The sequence below is a fragment of the Lottia gigantea genome, assembly GCF_000327385.1.
Source record: "Lottia gigantea unplaced genomic scaffold LOTGIsca_23, whole genome shotgun sequence".
Lineage (NCBI taxonomy): Eukaryota > Metazoa > Mollusca > Gastropoda > Lottiidae > Lottia > Lottia gigantea.
Window position 1 is genome coordinate 1,934,367 of NW_008708645.1, and position 18,264 is coordinate 1,952,630.

The following is an 18,264-nucleotide window of genomic DNA, read 5'->3' on the forward strand; positions in this document are numbered from 1 at the left end:
TATTATGTATTTTGTTGATATCGTTGATTTACAACTCTCAAGATGGCTGCGCTCACAAGATGTTATTCTCTCCCACAAAATGTGAACAAAGTCGCAGATTTCACATTTTACAGGTAATGACATTTATCTATTTCCCTTGAGTCAAACCTGTGACTCTTGAGAAGATTAATATGAATATTCTATGTAGCTTGACATTTTGTTTAGGCAAACCTTTACCTGTATTCACGAAGTTCTATTTTTAGCAGTCATAGAGTTTAGGTTCAGGATTTACATAACTTACAACCTTCGAAAATAATTGCATTCTTCACTGCTTTGATCATCTTGACTTAATACTAATGTTGTAATGTGGAAGAGAAGATGGGTCATTCAGGCCAGTCAATATCTTGACTTTTGATTTGCATCTTTATGGGAATCTAATAATTTTTTTTTTTCCAAAAATAACCTTTGCTTTGATTTTCAATTTTATTTTTAAAGGGGCATTATGCAAAATTACCTTTCTCAAAAAAACATCCTGAATTAAATAGGCCTTTATTTAAAATATGCTTTTTACATCTTGATCAAATATAATTAGTTAGGGTTAATTAAAAACTTGTTTAGGTGATAGGCCTCATATAGACTGAACATTTTTAGTTGAAATGTTTAGAAACCATACACAGAATAGACTCAACATTTTTAGTTGAAAATTTTAGAAATGGTACACGACATATTTCTGTATAATTAGGTGTTTATTTTGCTTAAATCTGTATATAATATTAGCCTAGTTATAAGATACCTACCAAAAAGCTAAACAAACTAAAAAAGTTAATGTAAAACCTTTTAAATAGTTTTTGCGTCATCGTAACAAATGGAAGGTGATTGAACTCAATCTCTAGATTCAGGCATAAAGTTTTCTTATATGTGAGCAAAAAAATCTTTTGACCTAAAAATAATACAGAATGCCCCTTAAACTTGATAGCAATGACATGACATTTAATTTTACTGGATCTGTGAATTACACCTGTTTTCAGGGAAGCAGATTCTATTTTTGGTATATGACTCTTTATCAGACATTATTGTGTTATTTGCTTTTCTTTTTCATTTAGTTATGTTAAGAAGATTTTACGTCATGATTATGTATTTTTTAGGCTCCAAAATATTCCGAAAACACAAGGGCAATGTCAGTCTTCCAAACATTTTGTGACATTATCAAGAGTAAAACCAAAGAAATATCAACTGTTTTTTCGAGCACCAGTGAGAAATTTCAGATCGAAGCAGCCTACAATTATATCAGAGTCTAGAAAACCTGGCCTACTCTCACAGATATTAAAACCATTAGGTTTTACGGTTCTGGTAGGATGATTATTTTATATATCCTAAATCTGGATGACTATTATACCGATGTACACTGTCACAGGACTTGCTTGGAAATTGAAGTAATTCTCAAAACCATCTTTGCGCTAGGATGTCTTAGGTTCTTATCTTCTAACATTGATTCTTAGGACATCCTATACTACCACTAAGATCGTTTCGAGAATACAGGGCCTGGCTTCTTGAGACTGGCATGATATCAGAGATATTCAAATATTCTGACTTAAAAGCCAACTACCTCTTGGATAGACATAAAATTTTAAGTCATTATTTGGTCATTCTAAGAGGTAGCTCATAAATTTAAAACTTGCACAGAAAGATATTCTGACTTTGGACTTGCCTGAAAACTCTCAGACTTGCCTTAAGAGACATCAGAGTTCGCACAGCCTTGAAAAACCCTTGAATTCCGTCCGTTGCCTTGAAAAACCTTGATTTCAAAAAATGTCTTTGAAAACACCATAAAAAACCCATTTTCTCTTGAAAAGTCCTTGAATTTTGAGTTGAGTCAAATTGTGTATATTTTTATCATTAACCCCATTGACAAATATTAACTATCTTTATTGATTTCACAGTTAAGATGTAAGGTACATGTGTATTCTGTCAGACTAATATCCTTGAAAAGTCCCTGAATTTCAAAGCCCAGAGTCCTTGAAAAGTCTTTGAATTTTTGAGGCAAAGTGCTGTATGAACCCCTGGTGAAATATAGGAATTCACTTTAAACAGATTTAATACTGGCTTGGAAATACTGTATTTCTAGTATTTTAAGAGTAAAAAAAAAATTACTCATAAAAATAGCTTAATGTCTACATTGAAAACTGTACATTAAGCTTATGTCATTTCTTCAATATTCCAGGTTGGTTCTACAAGTTTTGCATCACTGCTGTTTATTCTTCATGAAAAAACCAGAAATCCAGAATATTATTTCAAAACACACAGGGTGAGTCTGATTTCTCATCTGAATTACTGATATGAATTACTATGCTTTATGCTTCATTCAGAATTATATCTAGCTATAGTCAGATAGTGCTGGCACAATGTATCTGTGTATCGGAAGGTCATGTAACAATACTTAACGATACCTCTCATTCCATAAAAAGTGTATCACAATTTACTTATTGTATCCTGGCCATTGTATCGCGATATGTATCGCCACTTACTTAATAGTTGCCATGTAGGGTCATAGAAAGTTAGAAATGATGTAGACCACGGGCTAGGCCTATTATCCCCAATACTAATACAAAATGACAAAACACATCGCTGTTACACTTGCACCTGATAGTGTCAACTAGAGTTAACCAAGGAATCTCTGTTGTTTATAGATCCAAATCATTCTGGGGAAAAGATGTTTCGGGCAAAGGGGTGCAACTTGTATCTATAAACATGGTCAATTCAGCCGGCAACCATTGAGACTATAGGCTGGAGTCTGGAGTCTGGAGTCAAACTACCCTGATTTTTAAATGAAATGAATTTGAGATAAAATCCTGCCATAACAGTGGGATGACATCACTAGAGGTTTATAAGGTATATGCTGAAAGGAAATTTGGTGAGAAAGGTTACTACTATATTGATATAAGATGAAAGATACGTGATGGGTACTTTGACATTAAATAAATAACTAGAGCCTCACTCACAGTAATAATAAAAAAAAACTTACTACACAATATTATCAAAAAAAAGTTTATCAGTGGGAGAATGGATTTTGCCAATTTTGCACATACTCTCCATTTAAAGGCTATGATTCAACTTTTTGGAAGGTTGATTTTGATCTTGAATATATTAGTTAAATAGTCTTCAGAAGTACTAGAACTACATGGAAATTGTAAAATCCCTTCAAATATACCTCAAACAACTAGAAATTTCATTCTCTATTTCTGATGCCTTTCTTTTTATGTATATGGCTGAGCCTCAAGAAAAGAATAATTTGATTAATAACTGTTTTAATTTTGTATTTCAGGAAGAATATTTACAGTTCCTGAGAGTAGTAATAGGAATTATTGGTATGAATTGCGCTGTGCTTATATTATGGAGAGTACCACAACTTCATTCCTTTATGTCCAAATATTTTACTTGTGCCAATGGTAAGTGATACCTTCTTGATAGCGACTGAAATAACAACCTGATCTTTCAACCATTGGATTGGTTATATAGACACAGCTTTATGGAACAATAAAATCTGGTAAAAGTTTTTCCTGTGTCTATATATCGTACTCACAATTGCTAAATGCCATTCAAAGACTTCATTGGATTGGTTGAGGAGAAACTTGAGTGAAAGATGCACATTTTAATTTGCATTTGAAGAGTTGATTGAAACAGTTCCAGGAGCTGATTCTGCAAAAGTAAGACTGAAAGATATAAGTTCAGTCCGAGTATTACATTATAATTGTCTTCTTAAATTTTTGGAAAGTCCGATTTGAAAATGGAAGTAAAATGATAGTAATATGAAAGTATATGACAGAATGTTATAGTAATATGAAAGTAATATGACAGTAATATGATAGTAATATGACAGTATGTTATAGTAATATGACAGTATTATGATAGTATATGACATTATGTTACAGTAATATGACAGTAATATGATAGTAATATGAAAGTAATATGATTGTTATATAAAAGTATATGATAGTAATGAAAGTATATGATAGTATATGACAGTATGTTATAGTAATATGATAGTATATGACAGTATGTTATAGTAATATGAAAGTAATATGATAGTATATGACAGAATGTTATAGTAATATGAAAGTAATATGATAGTATATGACAGTAATATGACAGTAATATGATAGTAATATGAAAGTATATGATAGTATATGACAGTAAGTTATAGTAATATGATAGTAATATGACAGTAATATGATAGTATATGACAGTATGTTATAGTAATATGAAAGTATATGATAGTATATGACAGTAAGTTATAGTAATATGAAAATAATATGATAGTAATATGATAGTATATAACAGTATGTTATAGTAATATGACAGTAATATGATAGTAATATGAAAGTAATATGATTGTTATATAAAAGTATATGATAGTAATATGAAAGTATGTTATAGTAATATGAAAGTAATATGATAGTAATATGATAGTAATATGACAGTAATATGATAGTAATATGACAGTATGTTATAGTAATATGATAGTAATATGACAGTATGTTATAGTAATATGACAGTAATATGACAGTATGTTATAGTAATATGATAGTAATATGACAGTATGTTATAGTAATATGACAGTAATATGATAGTATATGACAGTATGTTATAGTAATATGATATTAATATGATAGTAATATGACAGTATGTTATAGTAATATGATAGTATATGACAGTATGTCATAGTAATATGATAGTATATGATAGTATATGACAGTAATATGATAGTATATGACAGTATGTTATAGTAATATGATAGAAATATGAAAGTAATATGATTGTTATATAAAAGTATATGATAGTAATATGAAAGTATATGACAGTATGTTATAGTAATATGATAGTATATGATAGTATATGACAGTAATATGATAGTAATATGATAGTATATGACAGTATGTTATAGTAATATGATAGAAATATGAAAGTAATATGATTGTTATATAAAAGTATATGATAGTAATATGAAAGTATATGACAGTATGTTATAGTAATATGAAAGTAATATGACAGTATGTTATAGTAATATGAAAGTAATATGATAGTATATGACAGTATGTTATAGTAATATGATAGTAATATGACAGTAATATGATAGTAATATGACAGTATGTTATAGTAATATGACAGTAATATGACAGTATGTTATAGTAATATGATAGTAATATGATAGTAATATGACAGTATGTTATAGTAATATGACAGTAATATGATAGTATATGACAGTATGTTATAGTAATATGATAGTAATATGATAGTAATATGACAGTATGTTATAGTAATATGACAGTAATATGATAGTATATGACAGTATGTTATAGTAATATGATAGTAATATGACAGTAATATGATAGTATATGACAGTATGTTATAGTAATATGACAGTAATATGATAGTATATGACAGTATGTTATAGTAATATGATAGAAATATGACAGTAATATGATAGTAATATGACAGTAATATGATAGTTATATAAAAGTATATGATAGTAATATGATTATATATGTTTTAGGTCAGCCTGTGATATCTATGTTACTATCATCATTTAGTCATAGTAATGGTATTCATTTATTAATGAATATGTATGTTTTCTGGACGTTCTCTGGTCCTCTATTTAACACTGTAAGACAGACGGAAGTTTTTTCATGGTTATACATCAATGGTGGTGAGTATTATTCCTTCAAAAATACCTCAAACTTGGAATTTCTTTTCCTATTTCTATAAATGTCTTTTCTATATATGGCAATGTCTCAAGAAAAGACAACTTATTTTTTTTATTCTCAAACGCAGATAATTCTGGACACGCATAGATTTGAAGACCCCAATTTCGATTATGAGCTGTGAACACTTTTATTGATTAGTTTAGCCTAAAAAAAAATCCCGTTTCTGAAACAAAGGTACAATTTGGTCACAAAAGATGGTGCAGATACCTTTGATGAGAGTGACTAAAAAGGATGTGTAAATATAATCTTTATTAATTGCTGATATTAAAACATAAAGAAAGCTCTTGGACAGAAACAGTGAGTGAATTTCAATGGAAAAAATAGAATTGAAATGTACAGAATGTGTTATATTTTATAGCTATAGTTTCATCATTGACAAGTTTAATGTTAAAGGCAGTTCGATTTTCAGCTATACCCTCAGTAGGAGCTGTAAGTCAAAATTCTTTTTGTATCACTCTTATTATATTGTTATCATCGCATCTGTTCTTTGGTCAGTCCTCATTTGCTTGTGAATGAGATTGAAAGTACAGCTTTTATCTTATCTGGACAAAACATGCTTAGGTTTTATTGTTGATTTTTATAAAAGGGAGGTGGGGGGAAGGGGGATCAAATTTGCAATGAACTGTTTTTTGAGTGTTTTCCCTTGGCTTATTTAAATTAATGATTTAATTTTTACGAATAAGGTCGTAAGATTGATGAAATCTACAGCTATTGATATATTATCTGCTCTCGTGGGTGAACGTTACTTCACCTGGCAAGCTATCTTTTTTTCTACTTCAGTCTGGTGCTATATTAACCTGTATTGCCTGTGTTTGTTATGCCTTCCCTAAGGCAACTCTGGGATTTCCTATAATTAGTGATTTGACTGGTTTTTATTTCACAGCTGAAACTGTAAGTACTCTATAGATATTTATGGTTACTCTTTCAGGAAGCTATGATTATCCTGGCCTTTCTTCTTGTCCAGGTTAGAAATACTTAGGCAAAATGATGGCAAAAGCTGCAAATAGTATCCAAGAGCCTTTTGAAAAGTTTCCTTGAAAATCTGGCTTGACCTTGCTGGTGTGGAGCCGTGGTCCTTAATTATTATGATATACTCTATTAATTCTCCATTACATCAAAGCAACATGGGACCTTTTTATCATAGATACAATGTATATTCCGCAAAAAATCAAATTCCTTTGTATTTAAGTGTTAAAGACTTTTATCGATGCACAAATTGTTAGAATATATACGTACATGTGTAAAAGATGGACGGATAATGTTGCTGTGATCATGTACAAGATCTCAAGTTGTGAAGATACCTAAATCAATAAGCGTCTAATTGGCTGAGCAACTCCATTGCCCAAAATCTTCGTCCCTTATAATTCACTTTTTGCTTAATTTGTTCACAGCACCTATAATTCTTTATCTTGTAGGGTTTAAAAGGAATAATTCTGTTAGATGTATGTGGTATTATTTTCCGATGGAATATGTTAGATCATGCAGGACATTTAGGAGGAGTATTGTTTGGTTTGTAAGTATTAGAGGGGCATGTTCACTATCTAAACAGTCATTTGATTAATTGTACCCTAGTACCTATGCCAATCAGTAATAGTGTTCACAGCTTAAAGTGTTCACCATTCGTTTGAACAATCATAGCTTAGTTTCAGAAATGGGAATTTTTTAGCTAAGCCAATCAGTAATAGTGTTCACATCTCATCATCGAAATTTGAGCCTTCAAATCTATGTGTTAAGAATTATCCATGTTTGAAAGTTAGAAAGATGACTTATCTTTTCGTGAGACACTGCCATATAAAGATATATATAGAAATAGAAGAAGAAATTCAAGACTAAAATCAACCACCCAAAATGGCCAACCATTCCCTTTAATGTTGAAATTTGAGCCTTCTTATCCAATTTACAACAATTACAAAAACTCTTTCCAATCTTTATATTTTTTGAAACAGACATTGTTATTTTGGCCTTCGAGTGCTAGCAAAGGAACACATTTTGAAGTCCAGAGTGATTTGACTAACTTCCAACTTGTTTTTTCAGGTGGTATATGCATTACGGAAGACATCAGATAAACAAACTGGTACAGAAATATCATAGATTACAGAGTGGTGGAAAGAAGAAATAAAGCAGTCATAGTAAGATCTTGAAAGACATTCATTTGGGTGATAGGAAGATGCAATTATATGAAACATGTTCTGACAAGGGCCTGAAGGAGTAGATAACAGCTGCATCTTCAGCTGCAAATGGTATTGTGGATCAAGTTACAACTGGTATTTCGTTTGACCCTTGAATTCATTTTATCTGACCAGTAATGATCCTGAACTTTCTCAAATTGCAAAGTATTCATTTCTAGATAGGACCATTCATGAGATTCATGAGATTTAAGAGCAGAACCCACTCTCTCATCTGTAAAGTTGAGTTAAAATGAATGAATCTCTCAACATTTGAAGTACCAGAGCATACGAAATAGAAATATTGTGTCCAAATTACAGTGACAGTCCAATTAGCTAGAAGATTGTGACACTATTACCATGAGTAACTAATGATAGGAATATGACACTGAACAAAAGTTGGGTATTGTTTGCACAGTAACTTCGGTAGTCAGGTATTAAAAAGACTGCCGATATTATCAATCCCCTCTGGTACGACCCATGATCACTCTTATCAACTTGGTACTAGAATGCTGCAGAGACGTTGACAGACTTAAATTTCGGAGAGGCAAGTGACATAGCTGGAGGGGGTACGGTGTTTGGTTGCAGTAGTGGAATTGGTCTGTTGTCAGAAGTTATTCAAAGGGAATTGGCTACTGGACTGGAATGCTACTTTTTAGCCTCGTATGTTAATCGGAGATCGCCATGTTGGAAAAAATAGTTCCATCTGGGCCTATTTCCGTTCATATGACGCAATGTCTATTTTTAGTAAATGAAATATGTCAGAGCTACAATAACAAAGTATGTCATCTAGTTTGTGATCTATATTTATTAATTGGTTACTGAATACTTTTATATATACCGTAATTAAACAACCAATGATTTTTCATAGAATATTGTTATTTGAGAAAAAAAAATTGAAAAGAAAACTATTTTGTCTTGCGAATTTTCTTTGACCACGTCCAAATCACTACGCTAATCTAGCCAATCCAAATCAATCTTCAGACAAAGTTGCCTGCCCTTACATGTCAATAAGTCAGCCTTTAATGGCCGAGTCAATGTTTTACTGTCTGAAACTAATGAACATCGGTGAAGGTTGGGCCAAATGTCCCCATGGTGTTACTGCTAGGCCCCTACCCCAGGAGATACTTGTACAAAAGAGTATGTCCGTAGTTCCTGCAATTCAACAGAAAATATGCTTTATCACATAAGGATGTCTGATTGAAAATTGGAATGATGCAAATTGTTCCCGATTCACATAAAATAAAATTAAAAATCCTTTTACAACCCATTAAGTATCAGTTTTATGTAGTGATTTAAACCTGAAATCTGAAGGGAAACTGGGATTATCAACTGGCGGCGCGCTATGAGCGCATGCAAAATGGCGCTCGATGGAATGCAAAAAAAGATTTTTCGCCACATTAGTACTCGTGTACGGAGAGTGGAGGAAATAAAGAATTGCGACTTCTTGATTCAGCGCGTACCAACTACAACAAGTAGCCTACTTTTCACGGTCAACATCGTATGAGCATGAGCATAGCAACGAGCATGTGGCATCACATTTATTAATACGGTCTGGAAGCGCGGGAACGATCCATTTTCCTTACTGATGTCTGTCCTATGTAAGATTAGTAACAGATTCAATATATATACAACAACAACAAAAAATACAACACATTATTGTTCTAAGTAACCTTTTAGTAGGGAGTGTGCGTGCAAGGGCTCCGCTAAGGTCCGTTTCGCTTTTGTACAAACAATGAAAGTGGTTTATTTACTTGACAAACCTTGGGCTACACCATAAATCAATGTAAATTGAACACAAATTTAAAGACAAATTTTGTGTATATTTGTAAGAGTTACTAAAGAGTTTGCTTAATGTATCAGTCATTTTATTTAATTCAAAACCTCTTTCATGTTTTTGTTTGAAAAGATACTGTTGTTTAAGATTTAATTTTTATACATCGACGTGGAAACGTTTCTGATTTATTGCAATGAACTTATTCAATTATTGAATTTCAAAAAAGGAAAAAATTTGCTGTGTGGGTGTATGTTTATCTAGCTATCTTGTATATTTTATATTTGACGGACCAAAAATGAAAATCTAGAATCTGAGTCGACCCCAACCCTAATACTCTTTTCTTTCGACATTACTGCACACCAATTTTGGCCTCGTTAAAATGTTACACATTCAGACAACCCTCATCCCACCCCCTGTGTACCTCCCTTATTTTAGGAATAGTAATAAGACCATGCACGAACAATTACTTTTGAACTGCTAAAACAAGGTGTGATATCAGGTGCCTATAAGAAGAAATCGAATGTGTTTATGAAAATGAAAATGCCAATACTTATTTGAATAGAAAGTAGAAGTAAAAAAAAAATACCAGTTTGTCTCACATGTCCATTAATTAATTATTAACTAAATTAGAAGAGAATTACCAGCAGAATTCGAAGGAGTGACCGATCAAGAAAAGTCAAAATGTCTTTTTTTTGTTTATCCAGACTGTACACACATGAACATTTATGATTGGTTAAAGCTCTTAATTATTTGCTAAAAGAACTCGTGATTATTCATTAGAAACACAAATTAATCAAATAGTTTGCTTAATTTGACACTGAAAAATAAGGAAACCCATCATTAAGTAAATGTAGACGGACGGTAACTAGGTAGATAAAAAAAACTTTAAAATTATATTTTTTTTTTTATTTTTTTAAGATCTATCAGATCATCAATTCATGTTGCAAACGTCTGCTTCAACCAACATGGGTGTCGATTGGGTTTACTGGGATTAATGTTACTTGACCCCATTGAGTTAAAAATTCATTCAGATCGACATTGCTGTTTCCTGAAATATAGATTAGTGTTGTTAAATGGAATGGAAATCGGAATTTCTATTCTTACCCTTGATCGTATACGTATTTTTGTTTAGATAAACAAACCTTTGTTAATATATAACTGGCTAATTTAAAGGTCATTTTCGTGGGTTAAGTTTGATCTTAAATAATTTCTTCTTCAGAAGGACCATCTTCACAATGTCAAGTTATTACAAATGACAAATGCAAATTCTAGATACACATGGATTTGAAAGTTCAAATTTGGACAATTAACTGTTAACAATATTACTGATTGGCTTAGCTAATAAATGACTGCTTCTGAGACTAAAGTATGATTGGTCAAACGGATGGGATACTACGTCTTAGAATAAACATAAATTTAAAAGTTTTAAACTTGGCCAAAAAGAGCATATATTCATCAGTAGATATACCTGGTGTCATAAATAACATAACAGGATCCTTATATAATCCGATAAATCCAAAAAACTTAATAAAAATACAATTAACTATGACTTTCTATGACGTAGTATCACTTTAAGCATGGGATCTAAGCTTGGTATTTTGATTGGTATTGCTCCAGCCTGACATATCGTTAGAATCGTGACTGAAGCCCACACTATTGACTGGTTTCAAAGATACATACCGTTAACATCAAAGAAAGTGAAGATGGCATCTATATCATTGGCGGCAATAACTCCATCATGGGTTTGATCTGCTCGTGCAAATAAGGCATCAGCTTCTTTAATATTACCCAGGGAGAATTTATTCACCCAATCATTCTGGAATTCAGCTTTAGACACTTGTTTATCCCCTGAAAAAAAAACACACGAAATTTGACCGAAATTGTTAACTTTAATCTTGATGGTTTATACACATGGCCAATATTAAGTTTGCGTTGGCAATTTTTTACTCCATTCTGTTTTAGGTTTTAAGTGGCAGGTGCGAAAATCACATGAAACCTTGTTGGTTGTACAATATCCAGGGACAGGGTTAGAAAAAAAAATCATAAAGTGTGACATGTGTAATAATTTCTCCTTCCCCCTACACCATCGTTGTCAATTGACCCTTTCTGCTATCCTTTTCAAACATAATGTGAGGAAGTTATATTATACATGGAAAATGTTAACGTAGTAAAATTTCTAGTCAAGAACGAGGGCGGTAGTTTGATCTTGGCGAGACGTATTGTCAGCAAAACGCAGTTGATTTTGCTGAGATATCGTACTGACAGTTCAGTGTGTTTGATATTAGCGAGACCGTACAACGCGTTTGATCCTGGTGAGACAGTACAATGTGTTTGATTTTGGTGAAATATCGATTGGAAGTACAATGTGTTTGATTTTGGTGAAACGTCGTATTGACAGTACAACGCGTTTGATTTTGGTACAACTTCGTATTTACAGTATTACAACGCGTTTGATCTCGGTGAGACGCCTATGGACATTACAGCGCGTTTGATCTTGACTTTGTACGACGTCGCATTGGCAACAACAACGCGTTTGATCTTTGTTTTGTACGACGTCGTATTGGCAATAACAGCGCGTTTGATCTTGGTTTTGTACGACGTCGTATTGACAGTACAATGCAGTTAATCTTTTTGAAACGTCGTATTGACAGTATCTTGTTTGATTTTGTTAACACGACTTTTAAAACTGACAAATGGGCGAGAAATATGTGTTCATAGCCATTTTACGACCGAAACTTGTTTTGGCACGGGGTTATTTTTCTATAATACGGCTGTCATTAGTGAGAAATAATATGGGTACTCACCATCTACGTCAAATAACAAGAAGATAGAATCGAGTTCTTTCCTATCTAAAAGATCATTCTTATCTATATCCACTTTATCAAATAACTGAGCCGCTTTCAGTGGTTCAGAATTACACCAGACCAATGGCAACAAGCTGTAGTGAACATTATAGTGGCGTTTTTTTTTTGGACATTTTTTTGGAGCGAATATTAAGCCCTCTAAATTCATCCCAGGCCACCTGAAATCTGTTGGCTTCTCTGGGGGACTCTGGCAGCTCCCAGACACCAAGCTTCAAACTAGTTTAGCCTTTCGGGCCTCGTCTCTCATTTTTGCCGCCTGTAAGGCATTTTATAGATGCGCTCTGGATTGACATCATATCATAGATATAACATTATTTTAAACGGTGGATTGAACTTTTTTTTATGTTTTCGCTGTGACAAATTTCTAATTCATCACTGCAGTGTGAGCTTATGTTATCTTGCTTGCCAATGTCAGGTCATCTTTATATGATAGAGCAAAGAAAAATAATAATACAAACCAAACTAATACAACGATAACTTTCATTTTATCTGAAATAAAAAAGAAAAGAAAAAAGAAACAGGTATAGTAGCTCTTTTATATTATGATTCTTAAAATCTTAAAAACAATAAGGGAAACTCCACTCCAATTAAGACCTCATCACCATGGGTGTCCGCTCTATGGGGATCGATTCCCTCGACTCCTCTCTGGTAAAAATGATTAAGGGTTGGTCCGTCCTAAACCTTTGAAGGGTTGAGATGTCGGGCGAAGCATATATTATTTATTTTCTTTGTTACTTTTTTACTTTGTTTTTGGATGGTTGCCCGATATTTTCGATGGGTTTTCTTTCAAAATATAATTATTTTTAGAGCACCACCCCAAAACACCACCTTCTTGTCTGCCCTAGGTTTGTCCGTCGCTGCCCAAAAATATAACATTTGTTTATTCAGATATACATGTACTTCAGAATGTACCATTTCAAAGTCAGAATTTCCTTGCCTTTGGTGGGGTTTAGTCCCCTTAACCAACCTTCCAACAAGAAAAATTTTGCTCGTGTACTTTCAGTTAAGCAAGTTTGGATTCGGGTCCTACGTGGCCAATTGCTGCACAAGAAGAAATAAGATTTAACGTGAGAAAAACATCCTGAAATTTCCACTCTTTTTCATTAGAAAAAATTCTGGGATACCGGGCTCTCAAAAAACATTTGTCCTCAACATTTACTACCGGATTTACACCGCCAGTATACTACAATAAGGTTGCGAATTTCATTGAGTCATACATGCTTCTTTTTACTGAAGCTGATCCTGATGTGAACATTTTCATCGAATACCAATTTATCATTGTAAAGAAATTGGTAAATACAATCTATTTGCGACTTGAATATAAAATGTATAGTTACCTGTTCAATGTCTGAATGTCAAACTACACTGTTGGTTATCAAGAAAACGTTTTTCTATTTGTTCTTGACAATATTATCTTGATAAGAATTTAGGTCAGGATTAAAATAAATCATCGTTTTAAAGTCACAGTTGGATCCTTTAATGTCATGCTTCTGCTTTCAATATATTATCTTCTCCCAGTCTCCCAGATTATGATATAATGTTCACTCGGTTTGTATTTTTAGATATAATGTTCACTCGGTTTGTATTTTTAGATCTTATGACCAATACATCAGTGGCGTTTGAACGGGGGTGTGTATGTATGAAAGGGGTGGGTGGGGGGGCCACTCGGCCCTTCCATTCAAAGATTTATAGTAATGTCACAGCAGTAAAGTTCAAATAGGTAGGTAGCTTGCATAGCCTATTTTGGACGATATAAGCAAATTTCTGGCCCTTATAATAATAATTTAATATGATTATCACCCGTCGCGTAATGGACAAGAATATTATCTTCATTCGTCATTAAGTGGGTTACGTTTTTTACCCGTTTTGTCCAACAGAAGGATATGATCTTCATCGGGCGGCATGTGTGGCTTGTCATAGAGTGGGATATGATTTGTATCTTGCTTGTCATAGAGTGGGATATGATTTGTATCCTGCTTGTAATAGAGTGGGATATGATTTGTATCCTGCTTGTAATAGAGTGGGATATGATTTGTATCCTGCTTGTAATAGAGTGGGATATGATTTGTATCCTGCTTGTAATAGAGTGGGATATGATTTGTATCCTGCTTGTCATAGAGTGGGATATGATTTGTATCCTGCTTGTAATAGAGTGGGATATGATTTGTATCCTGCTTGTCATAGAGTGGGATATGATTTGTATCCTGCTTGTAATAGAGTGGGATATGATTTGTATCCTGCTTGTAATAGAGTGGGATATGATTTGTATCCTGCTTGTAATAGAGTGGGATATGATTTGTATCCTGCTTGTAATAGAGTGGGATATGATTTGTATCCTGCTTGTCATAGAGTGGGATATGATTTGTATCCTGCTTGTAATAGAGTGGGATATGATTTGTATCCTGCTTGTAATAGAGTGGGATATGATTTGTATCCTGCTTGTAATAGAGTGGGATATGATTTTTATCCTGCTTGTAATAGAGTGGGATATGATTTGTATCCTGCTTGCCATAGAGTGGGATATGATTTGTATCCTGCTTGTAATAGAGTGGGATATGATTTGTATCCTGCTTGTAATAGAGCGGGATATGATTTGTATCCTGCTTGTAATAGAGTGGGATATGATTTGTATCCTGCTTGTAATAGAGTGGGATATGATTTGTATCCTGCTTGTCATAGAGTGGGATATGATTTGTATCCTGCATGTAATAGAGCGGGATATGATTTGTATCCGGCTTGTAATAGAGTGGGATATGATTTGTATCCTGCTTGTAATAGAGTGGGATATGATTTGTATCCTGCTTGTGATAGAGTGGGATATGATTTGTATCCTGCTTGTAATAGAGCGGGATATGATTTGTATCCGGCTTGTCATCGAGTGGAATATGGTCTCCACCCGGCTTGTCGTAGATATGGTATGATGTTGACCTGCTTGCCAGAGTAAGGTGATCGTAAACATCGCCCCTCCGAAAAATCAAGTCTGGCTACGGGCTGTAAAATACTGGTACAAGTAACTAACGGAATGTCACTGGGTTTCCATAGTAGTACAAAGGTTATCAGGATTATTATTTGTTTTCGCCTTTAAAACAAATTGGACTCTGAACTCGATATATAAAAATATTATAAAAAAAATTATTAATGTAATACAAGTCTTTAAATAAAAATCACAGCTGTGAAGTTTTTTTTAAGTGCATGATCTATATTCTAATAGCAGTGTCAAAGTCTTAACCAAAGAAACGTCCTCACATAAACAATCTTGCGATGTTTAAAGGGGAAGAATACCAAATTTTCGGTATCAAAAACTTAGTAAATTATACCTAAAAATATTTTCAAAGAAGCTTTTCATCTATGTACCTTCTTTAATTTTCTTTAAAAGGGTTTATTAAAAACGGATATTACTAATTGTTAATTAAGCAGTTTGACCTAGTTTTGGTGTTTGACTCAATATTAGTTAAAACCTTCAGAATAAGTAAGAGACATATTTCTCTGCAATTAGACGTATATTTTATTTCGTACAATAGTTTTTTAACAGCTTCTAAAGGACACTACGTAAACTTTTCAAATATTTTTTTGCGCTAAAAACTCAACCCCTGGATTTTTTCTTTATTTTAACTTTTAGATACGTGATTAAAGTGATATTACGTCTTAGAATGAACATAAAATTTAAGTTCTGGAAATGTCAATATGAGTATATATTCATCAGTGAACTTACCTGGTGTCATAAAGTTACAACAGAATCCCTGTAAAATCTGGAAAATTGAAAAATTCATAAAATAAGTAATTATTGAAAAACGCTAAATCTTGATATTAAGCATTTTTCAATAGTTAATTGTATATTCATGGATAATTACTAAGTATTTTGGATTTATCGGATTATATAAGGATCCTGTTATGTTATTTATGACACCAGGTATTGGTACTGGTTCTTATTCGCCACGATTAATATTCTTAAATTTTATGTTAATTCTACGTAGTATCACTTTAAGGGACACTGTTTTGTAGATTTTGGTGTAAAGTTTTCATTCCCTTACTAATGTATATGGTCAAAGATCATATTCCATTGTGTCGTATCAGAACAGAAAATGTTGAAAATTCCCCAAAATGTACAACAGTAAAATTTAGAAATGAAAAAACCCAGATTTGTCATTAAAGTCTTTTGTTACATCGTTATGCGAAGTGCAACAGGAATCTGTAATCTGTACCAGTTCTCTGTAATGTTGCAGGTGTAAAGAAAATCCAGATGTCAGACGCTAGCTTTTAACTGACTATAATATTGATACTAATCATAAAAAAAACATCTTTATTTCAATTTATTAAAAATTACAAAATAAAAAACTTAAACGTTTTACGTTTTGATTTTATTTGGAGAAGACAGTTGCCTCTAGCGGTCCTGAATATAAAATTCATATATAACATTACGATGGTGCTTTCCGTGTAGGAAAAATTAATCTCGGTCAGCAGGACTGATTAAAAGGATAGATTCACATTTTTCGGGGGTTGATTTTGAGTCTTGAATATATGTATACAGTATAGAAGTACTAAGAATGTACGAAAATCGCATAATTCTTTTAAAAAAATATCGTAAAGGCACAATTCTAGATGAAACTTGGCGAAATTGGTTATAACCAAAGATCACCCAAAGATGAACCCTATCAAAACTTTTTAAAAAAATCGGAATATATTTAATATAAGCAATATTGCTCTCTGAATTTGGTGGACAGAGGGTGGGATCCACGCACTCACCAAGTATGCTTGTATCACATAAGGCCCTTCTCGATTAGTGACGTCATAAAACACTTTCCACTTAATGGTTTTGCAGCAACCACTGACATCTGATTGAATATTAGAATGATGCAAATTGATGCTATCAGTGTCCCCGATACACAATTTTTAGAAATCCTTTTTACAATCTCTTAAACAATAAAACATCACCAGGTTCTTTGTCCCAATCGAAATTAGTCCCATTTTCAATTTTCTGCAATGTATATTTTAGAATATTTTCACGTGTATCAAATGAATATGCGTAAATGGAAACATAAACGTTAGCGCAGTATAACTGAAATTTTCTTTTACAGAGGACAATTTCCAGTCAAAATTTTAACACTTTTAACATTTATATAAGTTAAAATTTCTCTATTCAGTGTTAGCTGTATAGCTATTTACAAAGTTATTCTCAGACTATCATTATGACCGTACTGTTTTAAAGCTTATATTCAAATTCACTTTAAAGGAATATTACCTCTTAGCATACACATTTTCTAACATGTCCAATAATAGGATATATTCATCTTTGGACCTACCAAGTACTATACAATTGAATCCCTCTATAATCCGATTAATCCATTAAACTAAATAACCATCCTTAAAACAACATAATTATTGGAAAACGCTTAAAGGAATTGTAAAGATTTTTTTTTAAATTTTTGATGTGCATCGGGAACACCGATAGCATCAACTTTCACCATTCCAATTTTCATTCGTAAGTCTGTGGTTCCTGCAATTCTATAAAGAAAGAAGTCTTCGATAACGTCACTAAACGCCAAGTATGCTTGCATCACGCAAGTCCCTTCGCGAATAGTGAGTTCATCTAGTTTGCAATTGCAGGAAACACAGACATCTGATTGAAAATTGGATTGATGCAAATTGATACTATCAGTGTCCTTGATACACAAACAAAATTTAGAAAACCTCTTTAACCATTTTTCAATTCTGAGAAT

The 18,264-nt window shown here is 32.7% G+C and overlaps 3 protein-coding genes across 3 annotated transcripts; 1 reads left to right on the forward strand and 2 right to left on the reverse strand.

Moving 5' to 3' along the window:
- Positions 1 to 42: 42 nt before the first annotated feature.
- On the forward strand, positions 43 to 7,860 carry LOTGIDRAFT_160105 (hypothetical protein; the record flags this gene model as incomplete). Its single annotated transcript, XM_009054985.1, has 9 exons — positions 43 to 113; positions 1,125 to 1,329; positions 2,201 to 2,284; positions 3,302 to 3,425; positions 5,531 to 5,683; positions 6,100 to 6,170; positions 6,522 to 6,632; positions 7,157 to 7,254; positions 7,776 to 7,860. The coding sequence occupies 9 exons, from the start codon at positions 43 to 45 to the stop codon at positions 7,858 to 7,860; spliced, it is 1,002 nt and encodes a 333-aa protein (XP_009053233.1).
- A 2,710-nt stretch (positions 7,861 to 10,570) lies between these two features.
- Positions 10,571 to 12,695, reverse strand: LOTGIDRAFT_231842 (hypothetical protein; the record flags this gene model as incomplete). The annotated part of the gene is made up of 3 exons (XM_009054986.1): positions 10,571 to 10,731; positions 11,364 to 11,531; positions 12,488 to 12,695. 3 exons carry the CDS (start codon positions 12,693 to 12,695, stop codon positions 10,640 to 10,642), a joined length of 468 nt encoding a protein of 155 aa, XP_009053234.1. The 3' UTR covers positions 10,571 to 10,639.
- A 1,681-nt stretch (positions 12,696 to 14,376) lies between these two features.
- On the reverse strand, positions 14,377 to 15,252 carry LOTGIDRAFT_116101 (hypothetical protein; the record flags this gene model as incomplete). The annotated part of the gene is made up of 1 exon (XM_009054987.1): positions 14,377 to 15,252. The coding sequence occupies one exon, from the start codon at positions 15,250 to 15,252 to the stop codon at positions 14,377 to 14,379; it is 876 nt and encodes a 291-aa protein (XP_009053235.1).
- Positions 15,253 to 18,264: the final 3,012 nt, after the last annotated feature.